This window comes from Thunnus maccoyii, chromosome 22 (assembly GCF_910596095.1).
Source record: "Thunnus maccoyii chromosome 22, fThuMac1.1, whole genome shotgun sequence".
Classification (NCBI taxonomy): domain Eukaryota; kingdom Metazoa; phylum Chordata; class Actinopteri; order Scombriformes; family Scombridae; genus Thunnus; species Thunnus maccoyii.
This window is the reverse complement of record NC_056554.1, coordinates 3461711-3477470: the sequence shown is the minus strand read 5'-3', so window position 1 is coordinate 3477470 and position 15760 is coordinate 3461711. Positions and strand designations below refer to the sequence as shown.

Below are 15760 nucleotides of genomic sequence, written 5' to 3'. Positions count from 1 at the left end.
CTACTCTAATAATCTGACCTCTGGACTCGAGGCCAAAAGACCCCTTAGACCCTTTATGCGATGCTGCATTCTCCATGAAATCTGACAGCAAGATTTTCCAGGAAAGCAAGGCCCCAAACCAACATGTGGGAAAAAAGGAAAAGAGAGCATAGCCTTGATTATTAGGACACTGGTAAGACATGAACTGCCCAGAAACCCACTGAACTCACAGCCACAGCCTTAAGCTGTCATTAATTACACCAGGACTAGGGGTGTAACGGTATGTGTATTCATCCTGAACCGTCACAGTACAGACATTACAGTTCTGTGCATCCAGTTGTACAAAATCCACTTCCTATGTCCAATGTGAGGAGCAATAACTCTAGAGCCCGAGTTCCATCCAGAACGTTTTGGCAGCGCACCACTAGCATGCTCATTGGTATGAGCTGTCAGAATGACAAATGAGAAACCCATAATACTGAGGAATTGCAACACTACCATTAAAATATGTGCTTTTATCTCCTTAATGAAACAATACCATGTCCCCCCCCCCTCTCTGTGATGGTCGGCTTTTCACTCTGCCTTTGAGTGAAGTTGTTCTGAACAACTATTTGATTTCTGACATGTTCAGACAGCACGTCATAAGAACCAGTTCTGAGAGAGAAACATTAAGTTAAAATGTATTAAAGGAAACGTTCTGCTAATAAACATTGTACATCATCTAGGTTTTGAACCATTAGCAGCGGGGGGAAATATATATTACATTCTGTTGTAATCTTTAATGTTACTCTTACCTGTCCAGCAGAAATCAGGGAGGGGACCTGCTCCCTATGTAGATATAAAGGGTTCATTCTAAGGTAACAAAAACACAACAATTATTATTTTCAGTGGATTAGACACTAATTAAAACATACTCATACATATTATATATTAAAGTCTGTTCTTAAGTCTGTTTAAGGCGCGTTGTTCATTATTACATCATTATCATTTGTGTCAAACAAAAGGCCACTAAACACAGCTCCCATCTAAATGTTACAAGGCTGCAAATCAATACAAAACTCCAGGTTCTTAGTTTAACCAAACTACATCCAAATAAGTCACTTTACTGAACTCAATATATGTTTTATTTCTCTCTCTGTTATCTGTCTTCCTCAAATTCTCTCAAGCATCTCATGTAGAAATGCAATAGGACTCAGTAAATCATTACCAACAAAGAGAGAAATACAGGAGAGGTTCAATGACTCCTCTAAAATGAAGATATTTCAGATGTTTTCTCAAGCAAACCATTTAAATCATGGATCTCAATCTCGTGGCGCGCGGGCTGATATTTTGTGGCCCCCACCTTGATATGAAAGTTTAATGTTAGTGCGGCCCGTGAGTTTTATATGAATGGCACTTTACTGTGTTGTGTGTGGAAGGTCCCTTTATTGCACAAGCTGGAGCTGAACGAACTTTAGGGTAAAATTAGGGGTAAAGTCGTTTCAAATATCCACAGCAGCCGTGCGTAATGATCAGCTGTTGGAGAGCCTGTGCGTAATTCTCACTGAGGTCTGATGAGCGGAACGGACACAACTGTTGACGTACAAACAGAGGTTTAAAGACCTTTACATCCATTTTTTGGCTCACTGTGACAGCAAATGAGGCTCGTGCATGTGATTCCACAGTGTGTGACATTAAAAAAAAAGAACCAGGTGTATCTGCGTCTTTATAAGTCTGGCAGATAATAATGTATATGCATATTTCTGTCACATAATGCCACGTTGTGAAGTGAATTAAAAGTTAATATTTACGTTTTCATGAACACACTTATGTTCATCCGACAGAGATCATAAACACAGAGTGTAACAAAACACCGTACAGCTGATGCTGCTGTGCCACACGTCATATTTGATTTGACAACGCCGCTAGCTTCGCAGCGCCCGCTGCATCCATGGAGTTATTATAGAAAATAAAAGCCAATAAATAACGCCTCCATGGCTGCAAACCATGGGATGCAGCCATGGAGGTGCAAACCATGGGATAATGGTGTCCCACTGTCCCGGCTTCATGTTCTCCACGTTTGCTCTGCAATGATCTGACATTCATGGACAAATTATTCGAAAAAATCTTTTGGGTGAATGGAATGTACTGAATCATTTGCGGAAAGAGATTTATTCCTCAAAACATTTTACTCTATAGTTAATGCCTTGCACAATAAACATTATAAAGATATTTCTTTATGATGCCATTTGTTTCACTTGTTTCTATGACGACGTTTACAACAACAAAAGCACGGCGGATAATGAACAAGCCGGTAGTAGTCGCCTTTTTTTGCGCCAGCTATCCTAGCCTGCGCCTGCTAAGCTTTTTTTGTGGAATACCTGATGCGGCCCAGCCTCAACCAGACTCTGCCTCCAGCGGCCCCCAGGTAATTTGAGTTTGAGACCCCTGATTTAAATGATCTTATGGTAGTAAGATTATTGCTAAAGGGTAACATGCAATCAGCTGTAGTTCAGTAAAACTACAACAACAAATCACATCCTCCCCTCTTGTTTTACATGTCTGTCTCTCACTTTGTTCCCACATTTACTAGACTCTCACTTTGAAGCCAACAATACACACATGCAAACACAAGAGTGCAGTGTTGCATTTTAATTCTCACACACAGATGCATGGAGAGCTCAGCATGTATGCAATATGAAACACAGTATGTGCTCATGCAGTCATTGATAATTCACTATAATCCCACTATGTATCTGTATATTCTTTAGTTGTGTGTAATTATTTAGACCTGACATATTTACAGAGGTTTGGTGTGACGTTCACAACCATGTTTGTAGGAGCACATAGTTTGTCCAATGGTGTGTAAAATAACAGAGGTGCTCAGTCACATGACATGTTCCTGTCTTCATCTGACAACAAACTAACTACATTTACTCAAATACTGTACTTCAGTACAATTTTGAGGTACTTGTACTCTATTTGAATGTTTCCATTTTTAGCCACTTATACTCCACAATATTTGAGGAAATATTATACATTTATTTAACACCTATAGTCACTAGTTACTGTACAGAATATTTTATTTAACATAAAAACACTCACGATATAAAATACAACACATTAAAGATTAAACCAGTGTTTCATTTGTCTTTTAACCTCTTTCCTCTCCCATCAATCATCTCATGACCCCTCAGATTTATCTTGGGACCCTTTGGAGGGGCCCAACCCCTAGGTTGGGAACCACTGGACTTAACTACCTACAGTTAAGTTTGCTGTATATAAAGTAGTTCAAACTAGCTCCACCTTAACCAGCTACAACAATAAAATGTTGTTCACACACTGATGCATCAGTATTAATAATCTAATAATGTCATATTAACGTCACTGCACAACCACTATTTTCACTTGTTATACTTCTACTACGTTTTACTCATCATACTTATGTTATATTGTAGTATTGCTGCTTTGAAGTAAAGGATGTAAAAACTTCTTCCTCCACTGGCTGTCACAGAGGGAATGTGAAGTGGATACATTTTGCTGTGTCAGCCTATATTATCAGCCTATATCATATTATCTATATAAGATACTCACACTTTTTCATACATTTGTTAGTTGTGTCTTTTCTTAGTTCTCTTGCCTTTTGCTAAAGTGTTTTTGTTTGATTGCAGCAACAGAAGTCTACAGATTTCAAACGTTTGGATGGAAGGCCTTTGCAGACTACCAGTGCTCCCATTATCACCTAGATTACTTTATTATTCTGCAATAAATCACTGCCATAACTGTGTGTCTGTTGCTTTTATCAGGTTGGTTCACACACTGTAAACTTGAAGCCAAAGACTCATCTCATATGTTTTATTTGGAAGAAAAGTGACTTTGATTGAAACACTTCACACAGTAATATTGATGAGGAAGGATAAAACTCTTCTATACAGGATGTAGTCAAGGTTACGGTTAAGCTGATGATAGTGTATTGTTAGCAGATAGAGAATCAACATTCAACATGGATTACAGATAAGTAAAGCTGGGTTTTCATTTCAGAGCTCAGTCTTCTTTCTTTTTTTCTTCTTCTCTTCTTTTCCCTCCTTGTGGAAGACTTTCCCATCAGGCTGTTCTCTCCACTTCAGGGTGACTCCACTCACTCCTTGCTCCTTCAGTCTGTCCTGGAACTGGGAAACACAAATGGAAGCCATTTTGAAACATTCATCCCCCCTATTGTGTTGTTGTTGTGTCTAAACCCCCCACTGTTTTTTAGATATTATCAAACTTCATAGTGGCAAAACACATCAAGCAGAATAAGCATGTAAACAAGTATTCTAGACCTGTTTGAGACACACCAGCCCCTAACCCAGTCTGGATTTTGGAGACTTGCCTTTTTCAGGATGTTTGCTTTCACAGCAGGGTCATTGAGATCCACAGAGGAGTCCTGCACCTTCATCCTCAGCTTAACTACCCACCTCTTTACTGGTGCTGAGACACAGAATGAGAGGAGAAATGAATCATTCATTTGCTGTCCTATTAGTTCTGTGATATTTACACTTTTTCGTGTACATTCAAACATGATTTATGCTAAAGTTATGCAGCATTCTCTGGCTTCCACTGAAGGACAGTAAACCACTCACCAGGGATGCTGTAGCAGACAAATGGAAATCTCTCTTCACAGGACTTAAATGTCCATTGGTTTGATTCCTGCACACCACACATCATTGATCTGAGTGATCCTGAAACTGAATGTTTATCACCCCATGTGGTGAGTGAGTAGGGACTGCCATCAGACCAGTTATAAAGGAAGGAGTCAGGATCTCCGTACAGGCCGATCCATGTCCAGTCTTTCGTCAGCACCAAGTTGTGGATCTGCTGGTTCTCAGTGTTGTTCCTCACAGTGGCCAGGTCTATGAAGTTCTCCCTGCAGTACCGCTGAGCATCAAACCAAGACATCTCTTGATTCACAACAACAAATTGAGGATCCAGCTGTGTTCCTGCAGATAAATTATTGGGGAAAAATGAATCTTTGATTTGAAGTGCTGAACTTCAATGTAATCATTATTAGAGAAGAAATAATGCTTAGCTGGGTACTTACCATTATAACAGACGAAATAATGTGCATGTGTACAAGAATGAATCTGCCATGAGGGACGACTGTTTACAATAACTACACCGAGTTTATCAGTGCCTAAACTTGGTTGATTGGATCCCCAGTCCCTATATTCAGCTCCACTCCCTCTGTACCCATCTGACCACTTCCAATCAATGACTCTGTACAGGCCAATCCAGACCTGACTGTTATTACCAGCAGATGAAACTGTGTTGATGAGTTGGTTCATGTCTTCAGTGTTTTCAATGGTGACCAGGTCTGTGTATGTCTCTCTGCAGTAGGTCTGAGCTTCAGTCCACTTCATGCGTTGAGCAACAAAGTGGTACTGATGGAGACAACATGTGGAGAAGATGGACCAGCCTGTGAGGAAAACACCACTTTTTAACATGTAAGGTGACTCTAACATTTTGTAATTATTACAGTAAAATGAAATTTTACTATATAATACTAATAATACGTCTGATGACTGAAATCCTTTATCCAATTAAAAGATCTAAAACCAAGGTCTAAAAAATGTATCATAAAAATGTGGCTTAAAACAAGATACAATTCAATTCATGACAGCTTCTACCAGACAACAACAACACTGACGTACGCAAAAAGGGGATATGATGCTATTAATTGCTAATCAAATGAAACGGACCCTTACCTTGACTGAAATTACAGATTTCTCTGGGTTTGAACACAACTCAACAAAATATATAACATAGATCTAGTCATTTTTAGACATTAGAATGTGGAAAAATTACATATTATACCTTTAAATATTTCACTGACCTGAGAGATACAGGAACAAAGTCCTTTCCATCATGATGCTGCTCTGAGGTCTCTGTGTGTCGATGTTTACTCTTAAAAGGAAACTCTACCTCTATATTAGCTGTTCTTAGGCAAATCTAGTCAAATACAACACCAGCTTCTCTTCTCTGTTAGGGGCAAAAGTTACTGGTCTGTTGCATTCTGTATGCAAAAAGTATCACATATGTAAATGTTTGTCTCCAAAACATTGGCATGTACCCACAGAATATTCCTCAGTAGAAAGTAGTTGTCCTCTTATGATCTTATGCATGTATTTGTGTGTGTGTGTGTGTGTGTGTGTGTGTGTGTGTGTGTGTGTGTCTGGGTCATTCACTGTCCCTCAGGTTGTGGCATGTTGATACATATTGGACAGCAAGATTTTGAGGTCATCAAGCTCTCTCTCTCTCTCTCTCTCTCTCTCTCTCTCTCTCTCTCTCTATATATATATATATATATATAGATATATACACACATACACAAATATATAGTAAGTAAAACAGAATCAGAATTTGAGTGAAAAGGAAACAAAGAGACTTGTGGTTGCTTGAAGAAGAAAGTTTGTGCACTAAACATGCTCCATAGTATAAAAGTTTCAAAAGGTTGTTATGTCTGTATGTTGTGGTACTTACAGTTTACTAAAACAGGCAACTTGTTCTGGTTCATGTGAATGCTATGCTTGTGTCCTCAAAACACTCTCAGACTGTATGAACAGTTTAAATAAATATAAACACAATTTCTTAAAAAGAAAAAGAAAAAGGAAATAACATGAGACTGATGTGAGGGGTTGAGCGGTTTATGTGCTGTTCTTCTGCTCCCATTCCTACAAAACAAACAAACAGAGACACACACTTAGTTTGCATGCTCCACATTTACATGGATTTGACTTTGACTTTATCAAGAAAGCAAACAAAACTTTATTTATATCATACATTTCATTCCAGGAGGAAGCACAATGTGCTTCACAGAGATGAGCTACCACGGAAGTTGCAGCCACAAACACTATATGAATAATGTACAAGATAAAACATTTCAATGATTTAAAGGGGAGTTTGTAGTGGATTAAATGTTCAAACCACAAACACAAACTTATTTTTATCCAAAAGTGAAAAAGATAGAATAGCTTCACTTCTAGTGTGTTGTGTTTGACACACTGCTCCTCCTCTCCTCCTCTCTCCACCCTGACACACAGCTTGGCGTGGCATTGCTGCCGCAAGTGTGATGTTCTTCTTTCCCTATTTGCTGATTCATATACTAGTTATTGTGACTTAACACAGTTTCCAGTACTACAGGTCCTACACTGGTCATAAAAAACTATAGTAAAAATTAGTAATTATTATTTTCAGGGATTTGATCCCATTCAGCCACAAGAGCATTAGTGAGATCCAACACTGATGTTGGGTGATAAGACGATGTGTTAATTCCACTCAAAGTGGGAAAATGTCCTCATGAACTTTGTGCATGAGGGGACTCATGTTGAAACAGGACTGCAAAAACTGTCCCAGTATATTGCAAACCATTATATATCAGTCTGGTTCCAGTCTACATTGTGAGCTCTGACTTTGGTCTTCCTGAGGACGTGTCCACGGACTGGTGAGGCCTTCTGGCCGCCCTGCTGCCGACGGAGCAGTGAGGCACTGTTGACCAGCAGGGAGCAGGACTCAGTGTCACTGGTGTCACAGCTGGAGAATGGAGAAGACTCCTGGGTCTGTTGCAACATCACCAGTGACTACAAACACACACACACACACACACACACACACACACACACACACACACACACACATATACACACACACACACACATACACACACATACACAGAGGGAAAAAATTAGACAGCTAATGGCAGCATGCAGGTAGTTGTTTGCAATTGAAAGTAAACTGCTGTGGGAGTAATGAAGCACCACAGGACAGTAAAAGACAGCATAGTACAGCTCATTGTTCTGACCTGGAGGTCAGAGGAGCCAGCTTTCGGTTTGATAGTGAGGCCAAGGGTGACGCCTCCACTCAGGGCCTTCTTCAGACTCTCCTTCACCTTCATCAGCTCCAGCTCCGGGTTCACCCTTTCCTCCTCCCTTTGCCTGCACTCATCCTCCACCTTCTTCAGTCGCTCCGACAGGGAGCCATGACAACGTTTGCCTAATGGAGAAAGAGAGACAGGATTTTTATCATGTTAATAAACTTGTACATGGTAACATCTTGAATGGAGAGGTTTGAGAGCTTTTTCCACATTCGAGACCTTTTTCTTCATATGATGTGTGAAACCCCCTCCCCACACATCTTTCAGAGTCCTATGATTATTGTAATTTTCAATTTTGAACAGCTATAAACACTTTTGGATTAAATCTTAAAACACAATAAAGCTTTGTCATTTAACAACAAGCACTTTTTCAACAGAAGTCTATGTGTTTTACCAGCAGCAGCCTCCACAGCAGTGCGCAGTTCTCTCCTCTCCTTCTTCAGATCAGATGGTTCCTGATCTCCTGCTTCTTCTTCATCAGCTCTTCCCTCTTTATCAGCTTCATCATCAGCTCTTCTTCTTTGGCCTGCAGCCACTTGGCGTCGGCCTCCATGCAGTTCTTCCTGTACTTACACTGCTCCACATCTGTAAAATGACGACTGGATGTGAAGAAACTGAATGCAAGAGGCTGGTGTCCAAAAATGATGAAACTGCTGAGTCATCTGCCTGTTTGTGTTTGTGCTGCCAGTGTTGAAATCATAAAGACGAGGATCAGGTACTCTGCTCTGGATTGGATACACATGTTAATGCACAGGAAGTCAGAAGAAACTCTTTCTAGTTTGACAGCCATGTATTTTACAAACTTTAGATAATCCCATTCAACTGACCTTCACATAACTAAGATGAATTTGCTCTGAATTGAAATTGGGTAAATTAAGACTCTTTTCATATTAAACAACATGACTGTGAGAGCTATAGCTTCAAACTGCTAATGTCTGTTGACTCCAACACAAAACATGTGTCTTCTGAACAAATTTAACAGTCTCATACTGTAGATGTTTTACCAAAGAAACTAAGTGACGAGTCAATACATAGATGAAAAGAGGGATGAAAAAACTTTCTCTCTATTCAAGACTTGATCCACAATGCTGTTAGCAAACTTCAAAATTCTGGCAAAAAGGAAACTTGAAAAAATGTTGGTTGTTACTTACTATTCTTAAAAGTTAAATCAACCAAGATTCTTCCCAGGTTCATGGTCACGGAAGGATTCATCACCGAAGGGTGACATCCACTCTCCAAGAAACCAGATTAAGATGAGTAATTTATTATTACATCATTATCACTTGTGTCAAAAAAGGCCACTTAACACAGCTCCTATCTAAATGTTACAAGGCTGCAAATCAATACAAAATTACAAGTTCTTAGTTTAACCAAACTACATCCAAATAAGTCACTTTACTGAACTCAAAACATGTTTTATTTTCTCTCTCTGTTATCTGTCTTCCTCAAATTCTCTCAAGCATCTCATGTAGAAATGCAATAGGACTCAGTAAATCATTACCAACAAAGAGAGAAATACAGGAGAGGTTCAATGACTCCTCTAAAATGAAGATATTTCAGATGTTTTCTCAAGCAAACCATTTTAATGATCCTATGGTAGTAAGATTATTTCTAAAGGGTAACATGCAATCAGCTGTAGTTCAGTAAAACTAAAACAACAAATCACATCCTCCCCTCTTGTTTTACATGTCTGTCTCTCACTTTGTTCCCACATTTACTAGACTCTCACTTTGAAGCCAACAATACACACATGCAAACACAAGAGTGCAGTGTTGCATTTTAATTCTCACACACAGATACGTGGAGAGCTCAGCATGTATGCAATATGAAACACAGTATGTGCTCATGCAGTCATTGATAATTCACTATATTCCCACTATGTATCTGTATATTCTTTAGTTGTGTGTAATTATTTAGACCTGACATATTTACAGAGGTTTGGTGTGACGTTCACAACCATGTTTGTAGGAGCACATAGTTTGTCCAATGGTGTGTAAAATAACAGAGGTGCTCAGTCACATGACATGTTCCTGTCTTCATCTGACAACAAACTAAGCACATTTAATCAAATACTGTTCTTCAGTACAATTTTGAGGTACTTGTACTCTATTTGAATGTTTCCATTTTTAGCCACTTATACTCCACAATATTTGAGGAAATATTATACATTTATTTAACACCTATAGTCACTAGTTACTTTACAGAATATTTTATTTAACATAAAAACACTCATGATATAAAATACAACACATTAAAGATTAAACCAGTGTTTCACTTGTCTTTTAACCTCTTTCCTCTCCCATCAATCATCTCACGACCCCTCAGATTTATCTTGGGACCCTTTGGAGGGGCCCAACCCCTAGGTTGGGAACCACTGGACTTAACTACCTACAGTTAAGTTTGCTGTATATAAAGTAGTTCAAACTAGCTCCACCTTAACCAGCTACAACAATAAAATGTTGTTCACACACTGATGCATCAGTATTAATAATCTAATAATGTCATATTAACGTCACTGCACAACCACTATTTTCACTTGTTATACTTCTACTACGTTTTACTCATCATACTTATGTTATATCGTAGTATTGCTGCTTTGAAGTAAAGGATGTAAAAACTTCTTCCTCCACTGGCTGTCATAGAGGGAATGTGAAGTGGCTACATTTTGCTGTGTCAGCCTATATTATCAGCCTATATCATATTATCTATATAAGATACTCACACTTTTTGATACATTTGTCAGTTGTGTCTTTTCTTAGTACTCTTGGCTTTTGCTAAAGTGTTTTTGTTTGAGTGCAGCAACAGAAGTCTAAAGATTTCAAAAGATTGGATGGAAGGCCTTTGCAGACTACCAGTGCTCCCATTATCACCTAGATTACTTTATTATTCTGCAATAAATCACTGCCATAACTGTGTGTCTGTTGCTTTTATCAGGTTGGTTCACACACTGTAAACTTGAAGCCAAAGACTCATCTCATATGTTTTATTTGGAATAAAAGTGACTTTGATTGAAACACTTCACACAGTAATATTGATGAGGAAGGATAAAACTCTTCTATACAGGATGTAGTCAAGGTTACGGTTAAGCTGATGATAGTATATTGTTAGCAGATAGAGAATCAACATTCAACATGGATTACAGATAAGTAAAGCTGGGTTTTCATTTCAGAGCTCAGTCTTCTGTCTTTTTTTCTTCTTCTCTTCTTTTCCCTCCTTGTGGAAGACTTTCCCATCAGGCTGTTCTCTCCACTTCAGGGTGACTCCACTCACTCCTTGCTCCTTCAGTCTGTCCTGGAACTGGGAAACACAGATGGAATCCATTTTGAAACATTCATCCCACCTATTGTGTTGTTGTTGTTGTGTCTAAAACCCCCCACTGGTTTTTAGATATTATCAAACTTCATAGTGGCAAAACACATCAAGCAGAATAAGCATGTAAACAAGTATTCTAGACCTGTTTGAGACACACCAGCCCCCAACCCAGTCTGGATTTTGGAGACTTGCCTTTTTCAGGATGTTTGCTTTCACAGCAGGGTCATTGAGATCCACAGAGGAGTCCTGCACCTTCATCCTCAGCTTAACTACCCACCTCTTTACTGGTGCTGAGACACAGAATGAGAGGAGAAATGAATCATTAATTTGCTGTCCTATTAGTTCTGTGATATTTACACTTTTTCATGTACATTCAAACATGATTTATGCTAAAGTTATGCAGCATTCTCTGGCTTCCACTGAAGGACAGTAAACCACTCACCAGGAGGGATGCTGTAGCAGACAAATGGAAATCTCTCTTCACAGGACTTAAACGTCCATTGGTTTGATTCCTGCACACCACACATCATTTTCACCGATCTGAGTGATCCTGAAACTGAACCACTCCAATTGGTGAACGAGTAGGCACTGCCATCAGACCAGCTGTAAATGTCAGGATCCCTGTACAGGCCGATCCATGCCCAGTCTCCACTGCGCACCAAATTCTCGACCTCCTGGTTCTCAGCGTCGTTCCTCACAGTGGCCAGGTCTATGAAGTTCTCCCTGCAGTACCTCTGAGCATCAAACCAGTTCTTTCGTTTTTTCACATCAACAAATTGAGGATCCAGCTGTGTTCCTGCAGTTAAATTATTGGGGGGAAAATTAATCTTTGAGTTGAAGTCCTGAACTTCAATATAATCATTATTAGAGAAGAAATAATGCGTTGCTGGGTACGTACCAGTATAACAGACGAAATAACGTGTATCTGTGCAATGATCATCATACCATGAAGGACGAAAATTTCCAGTGGTTACACAGAGTTCATCAGTCCTGAAATCTGGATCTTGTGATCCCCAGTCCCTATATTCAGCTCCACTCCCTCTGTACCCATCTGACCACTTCCAATCAATGACTCTGTACAGGCCAATCCAGACCTGACTGTTATTACCAGCAGATGGAACTGTGTTGATGAGTTGGTTCATGTCTTCAGTGTTTTCAATGGTGACCAGGTCTGTGTATGTCTCTCTGCAGTACGTCTGAGCTTCAGTCCACTTCATGCGTTGAGCAACAAAGTGGTACTGATGGAGACGACATGTGGAGAAGATGGACCAGCCTGTGAGGAAAACACCACTTTTTAACATGTAAGGTGACTAACATTTTTTAACTATTACAGTAAAATGAAATAATACTATATAATACTAACAATCCTTCACCCGACTAAAAGATCTAAAACCAAGGTCTAAAAAGTCTATCATAAAAATGTGACTTAAACAATACAATTGAATTCATGACAGCTTCTACCAGACAACAACAACCCTGACATACGCAAAAAGGGGATATGATGCTATTAACTGCCGACCAAATGAAACGGACCCTTACCTTGATTGAAATTACAGATTTCTCTGGGTTTGAACACAACTCAACAAAATATATAACATAGATCTAGTCATTTTTAGACATTAGAATGCGGAGAAGTTACATATTATACCTTTAAATATTTCACTGACCTGAGAGATACAGGACACCCAGTAAGATCCTTTCCATCATGATGCTGCTCTGAGGTCTCTGTGTGTCGATGTTCACTGTTGAAAGGAAACTCTGCCTCTATATTAGCTGTTCTTAGGCAAATCTAGTCAAATACAACACCAGCTTCTCTTCTCTGTTAGGGGCAAAAGTCACAATTCTGTTGCATTCTATATGCAAAAAGTATTTGCATATAGTATAGTATAGACTGTTTTTTCAGAGTCACACTTTGGTCGTGTGCAAAGGTGTTGATTTGAATGGATCAGTTCATCTCAACTACAGAAATGTATATTTTATTTCTCACTTACCGCCAGTCGTATCTAGCATGCAGAGTTTCAGTTTTATTTGTCTTTATGTTTTTCTGAGATTTCTGTCTTCTATACAATTTTTTGTTTGTTTGTTTTTTGGAGCTCACAGTGTTGAAAAAGTGTCATTCAGATAATTCAGCAGCAACATCTCCCTCTGGAGTCTTCATTACAAACAGAATTCACTGTGATCAGTTTTCATTGGGACTATTTCTTCAGTAGAAAGTAGTTCCAATGATACCTGTTCACAGAGAGGCTGGGCTGGATGTTTGAAATGTTTAAATGTGGTTAACACCTCTACACCACTACTCTACTGCATATTGTTGCCTTCAGGCAGCAGGAAGCCTTCTGAGCCTCTCACTTATACATATTGTAATTTTCACACATTGTAAACCTTGATCAGAAGTTTCTATCAAATCAGATGAGGAGTTGAAGTGGGTATAATGTTGCATTTTTGGGGTGGGACACACTTTCAGGAAGTGGAGCCACATATATTTGACTATATAACACCTTGAAATCAAGACAACCTTTAAAAAAATACAAGCATGTGCTTTATTCTCTAAAAAAAAACTGAATTGATGGTTTAAAGACATGTTTTATTTTTTCTAAAGTGTGATTTTTCATGTGTTGTCTCGAGACATAATTAGTGCAGTTAGTGTAAATGTTGAGACATTCTGAATGATGGTGATGTATTATTGTGTAAAATGATGATCTGGTTCATGTTTTTGCCATCTACTACTCACTGGCAATAACAGACACAAGTACATTTTATAGTCTAAAGGGTTGAATAGATGCATACAAATATATTGTATTTCTTATGCAAAGTGCAGAAAGTGTGATGATCATCTCTGGTTTACCAACAAACACAAGTGCTTCCTAAGATTCCACACAGGATGAGACTCCAGAAAATGAAAAAAAAGGATGTACATGTACAGTGGGATCCAAAGTCTGAGACCTCTTGTCAAGATACTTCTATTTTGCATTTGTTCTGAATGTAAAACTATTTCTTTCATTACAAATGATAATATCAGCTTAACAATTTGAGTGAAAAATTTAATCTTTGAAAAATGTACATGAATTACAGAATATCTTAGTATTTCCTCCTTTTACTTTAATGACATCATGCACTCCAGCTGGCATGGACTCCACAAGTCTGTTGAAAACCTGATGAGCCTCGTTATCCCAGCAGGATTTGACAATGTTCCAAAGAGCTTCTTGTGATGTCACAGAAAGTTTATCTTTCTCAGTCTTCAAGTGTCCCCATAAATGTTCAATGGGGTTGAGGTCAGGTGACTGTGGAGGAAAGTCCATGACAGTCAGGACTCCTTGGTCTTCTTTGGTCTTCAGTAGTTCTTGCAAAGCTTTGAGGTGTGTTTGGGGTCATTATCCTGCTGCAGTATGAATCCTTCTCCACAAAGATGCAAACCAGAGGGTACAGCATGTCTCTGAAGAATGGAGTGGTACTTCTCCAACATTAAGATTGATATATATTAATTATAAACAGTATATCCTATGCATGTATTTGTGTTTGTGTGTGTGTGTGTGCGTGCGTGCGTGCGTGCGTGCGTGCGTGCGTGCGTGCGTGCGTGCGTGCGTGCGTGTGTGTGTGTGTGTGTGTGTGTGGGTCATTCACTGTCCCTCAGGTTGTGGCATGTTGATATTGGACAGCAAGATTTTGAGGTCATTAAGCTCTTTGAAATTTCTGTGTGTGTATGTGTATACACACACACACACACACACACACACACATATATATATATATATATATATATATATATATATATATATAGATATATATATATAAGTAAAACACTTAAAATATATCAATATAAATAAACAAAGGGAAGCTAGTATTTCCTTTAAACATTTATAAATAAATACTTGGTTTTGACCTTTTTGAACCCAAACTGAATCAGATTTTGAGTGAAAAGGAAACAAAGAGACTGGTGGTTGCTTGAAGAAGAAAGTTTGTGCACTAAACATGCTCCATAGTATAAAAGTTTCAAAAGCTTGCTATTTCTGTATGTTGTGGTACTTACAGTTTACTAAAACAGGCAACTTGTTCTGGTTCATGTGAATGCTATGCTTGTGTCCTCAACACGCTCTCAGACTGTATGAACAGTTTAAATAAATATAAACACAATTTCTTAAAACGAAAAAAAGTAAATAACATGAGACTGATGTGAGGGGTTGAGAGGTTTATGTGCTGTTCTTCTGCTCTCATTTCTGCAAAACAAACAAACAGAGACACACACTTAGTTTGCATGCTCCACATTTACATGGATTTGTCTTTGACATTATGAAGAAAGCAAACAAAACTTTATTTATATCATACATTTCATTCCAGGAAGAAGCACAATGTGCTTCACAGAGCTGAGCTACCACGAAAGTTACAGACAAATATGCACATAATGTTGTACAATACAGAAAATAATAGTAGAAAATAGTTTTAGAAAATGAGCAAAAAAGATTATTTTTACAAACATTTTCAGCACTTGCCTACTCTAGCCTCAAACCTGTCAGAATAAATAAAAAAAATCTAAATAAAACTTGGCTTGATGAACATGTGCTGCAGGATTTCAATGTTTGTAGT

The 15760-nt window shown here is 38.6% G+C and overlaps 1 protein-coding gene across 1 annotated transcript; it reads right to left on the bottom strand.

Moving 5' to 3' along the window:
* Positions 1 to 3799: 3799 nt before the first annotated feature.
* On the bottom strand, positions 3800 to 5773 carry LOC121889542 (C-type mannose receptor 2-like). Its single transcript, XM_042401578.1, has 4 exons — positions 5039 to 5773; positions 4581 to 4937; positions 4331 to 4428; positions 3800 to 4127 (listed from the first exon to the last, which is right to left on the bottom strand). The coding sequence occupies exons 1-4, from the start codon at positions 5457 to 5459 to the stop codon at positions 3996 to 3998; spliced, it is 1008 nt and encodes a 335-aa protein (XP_042257512.1). The 5' UTR covers positions 5460 to 5773; the 3' UTR covers positions 3800 to 3995.
* Positions 5774 to 15760: the final 9987 nt, after the last annotated feature.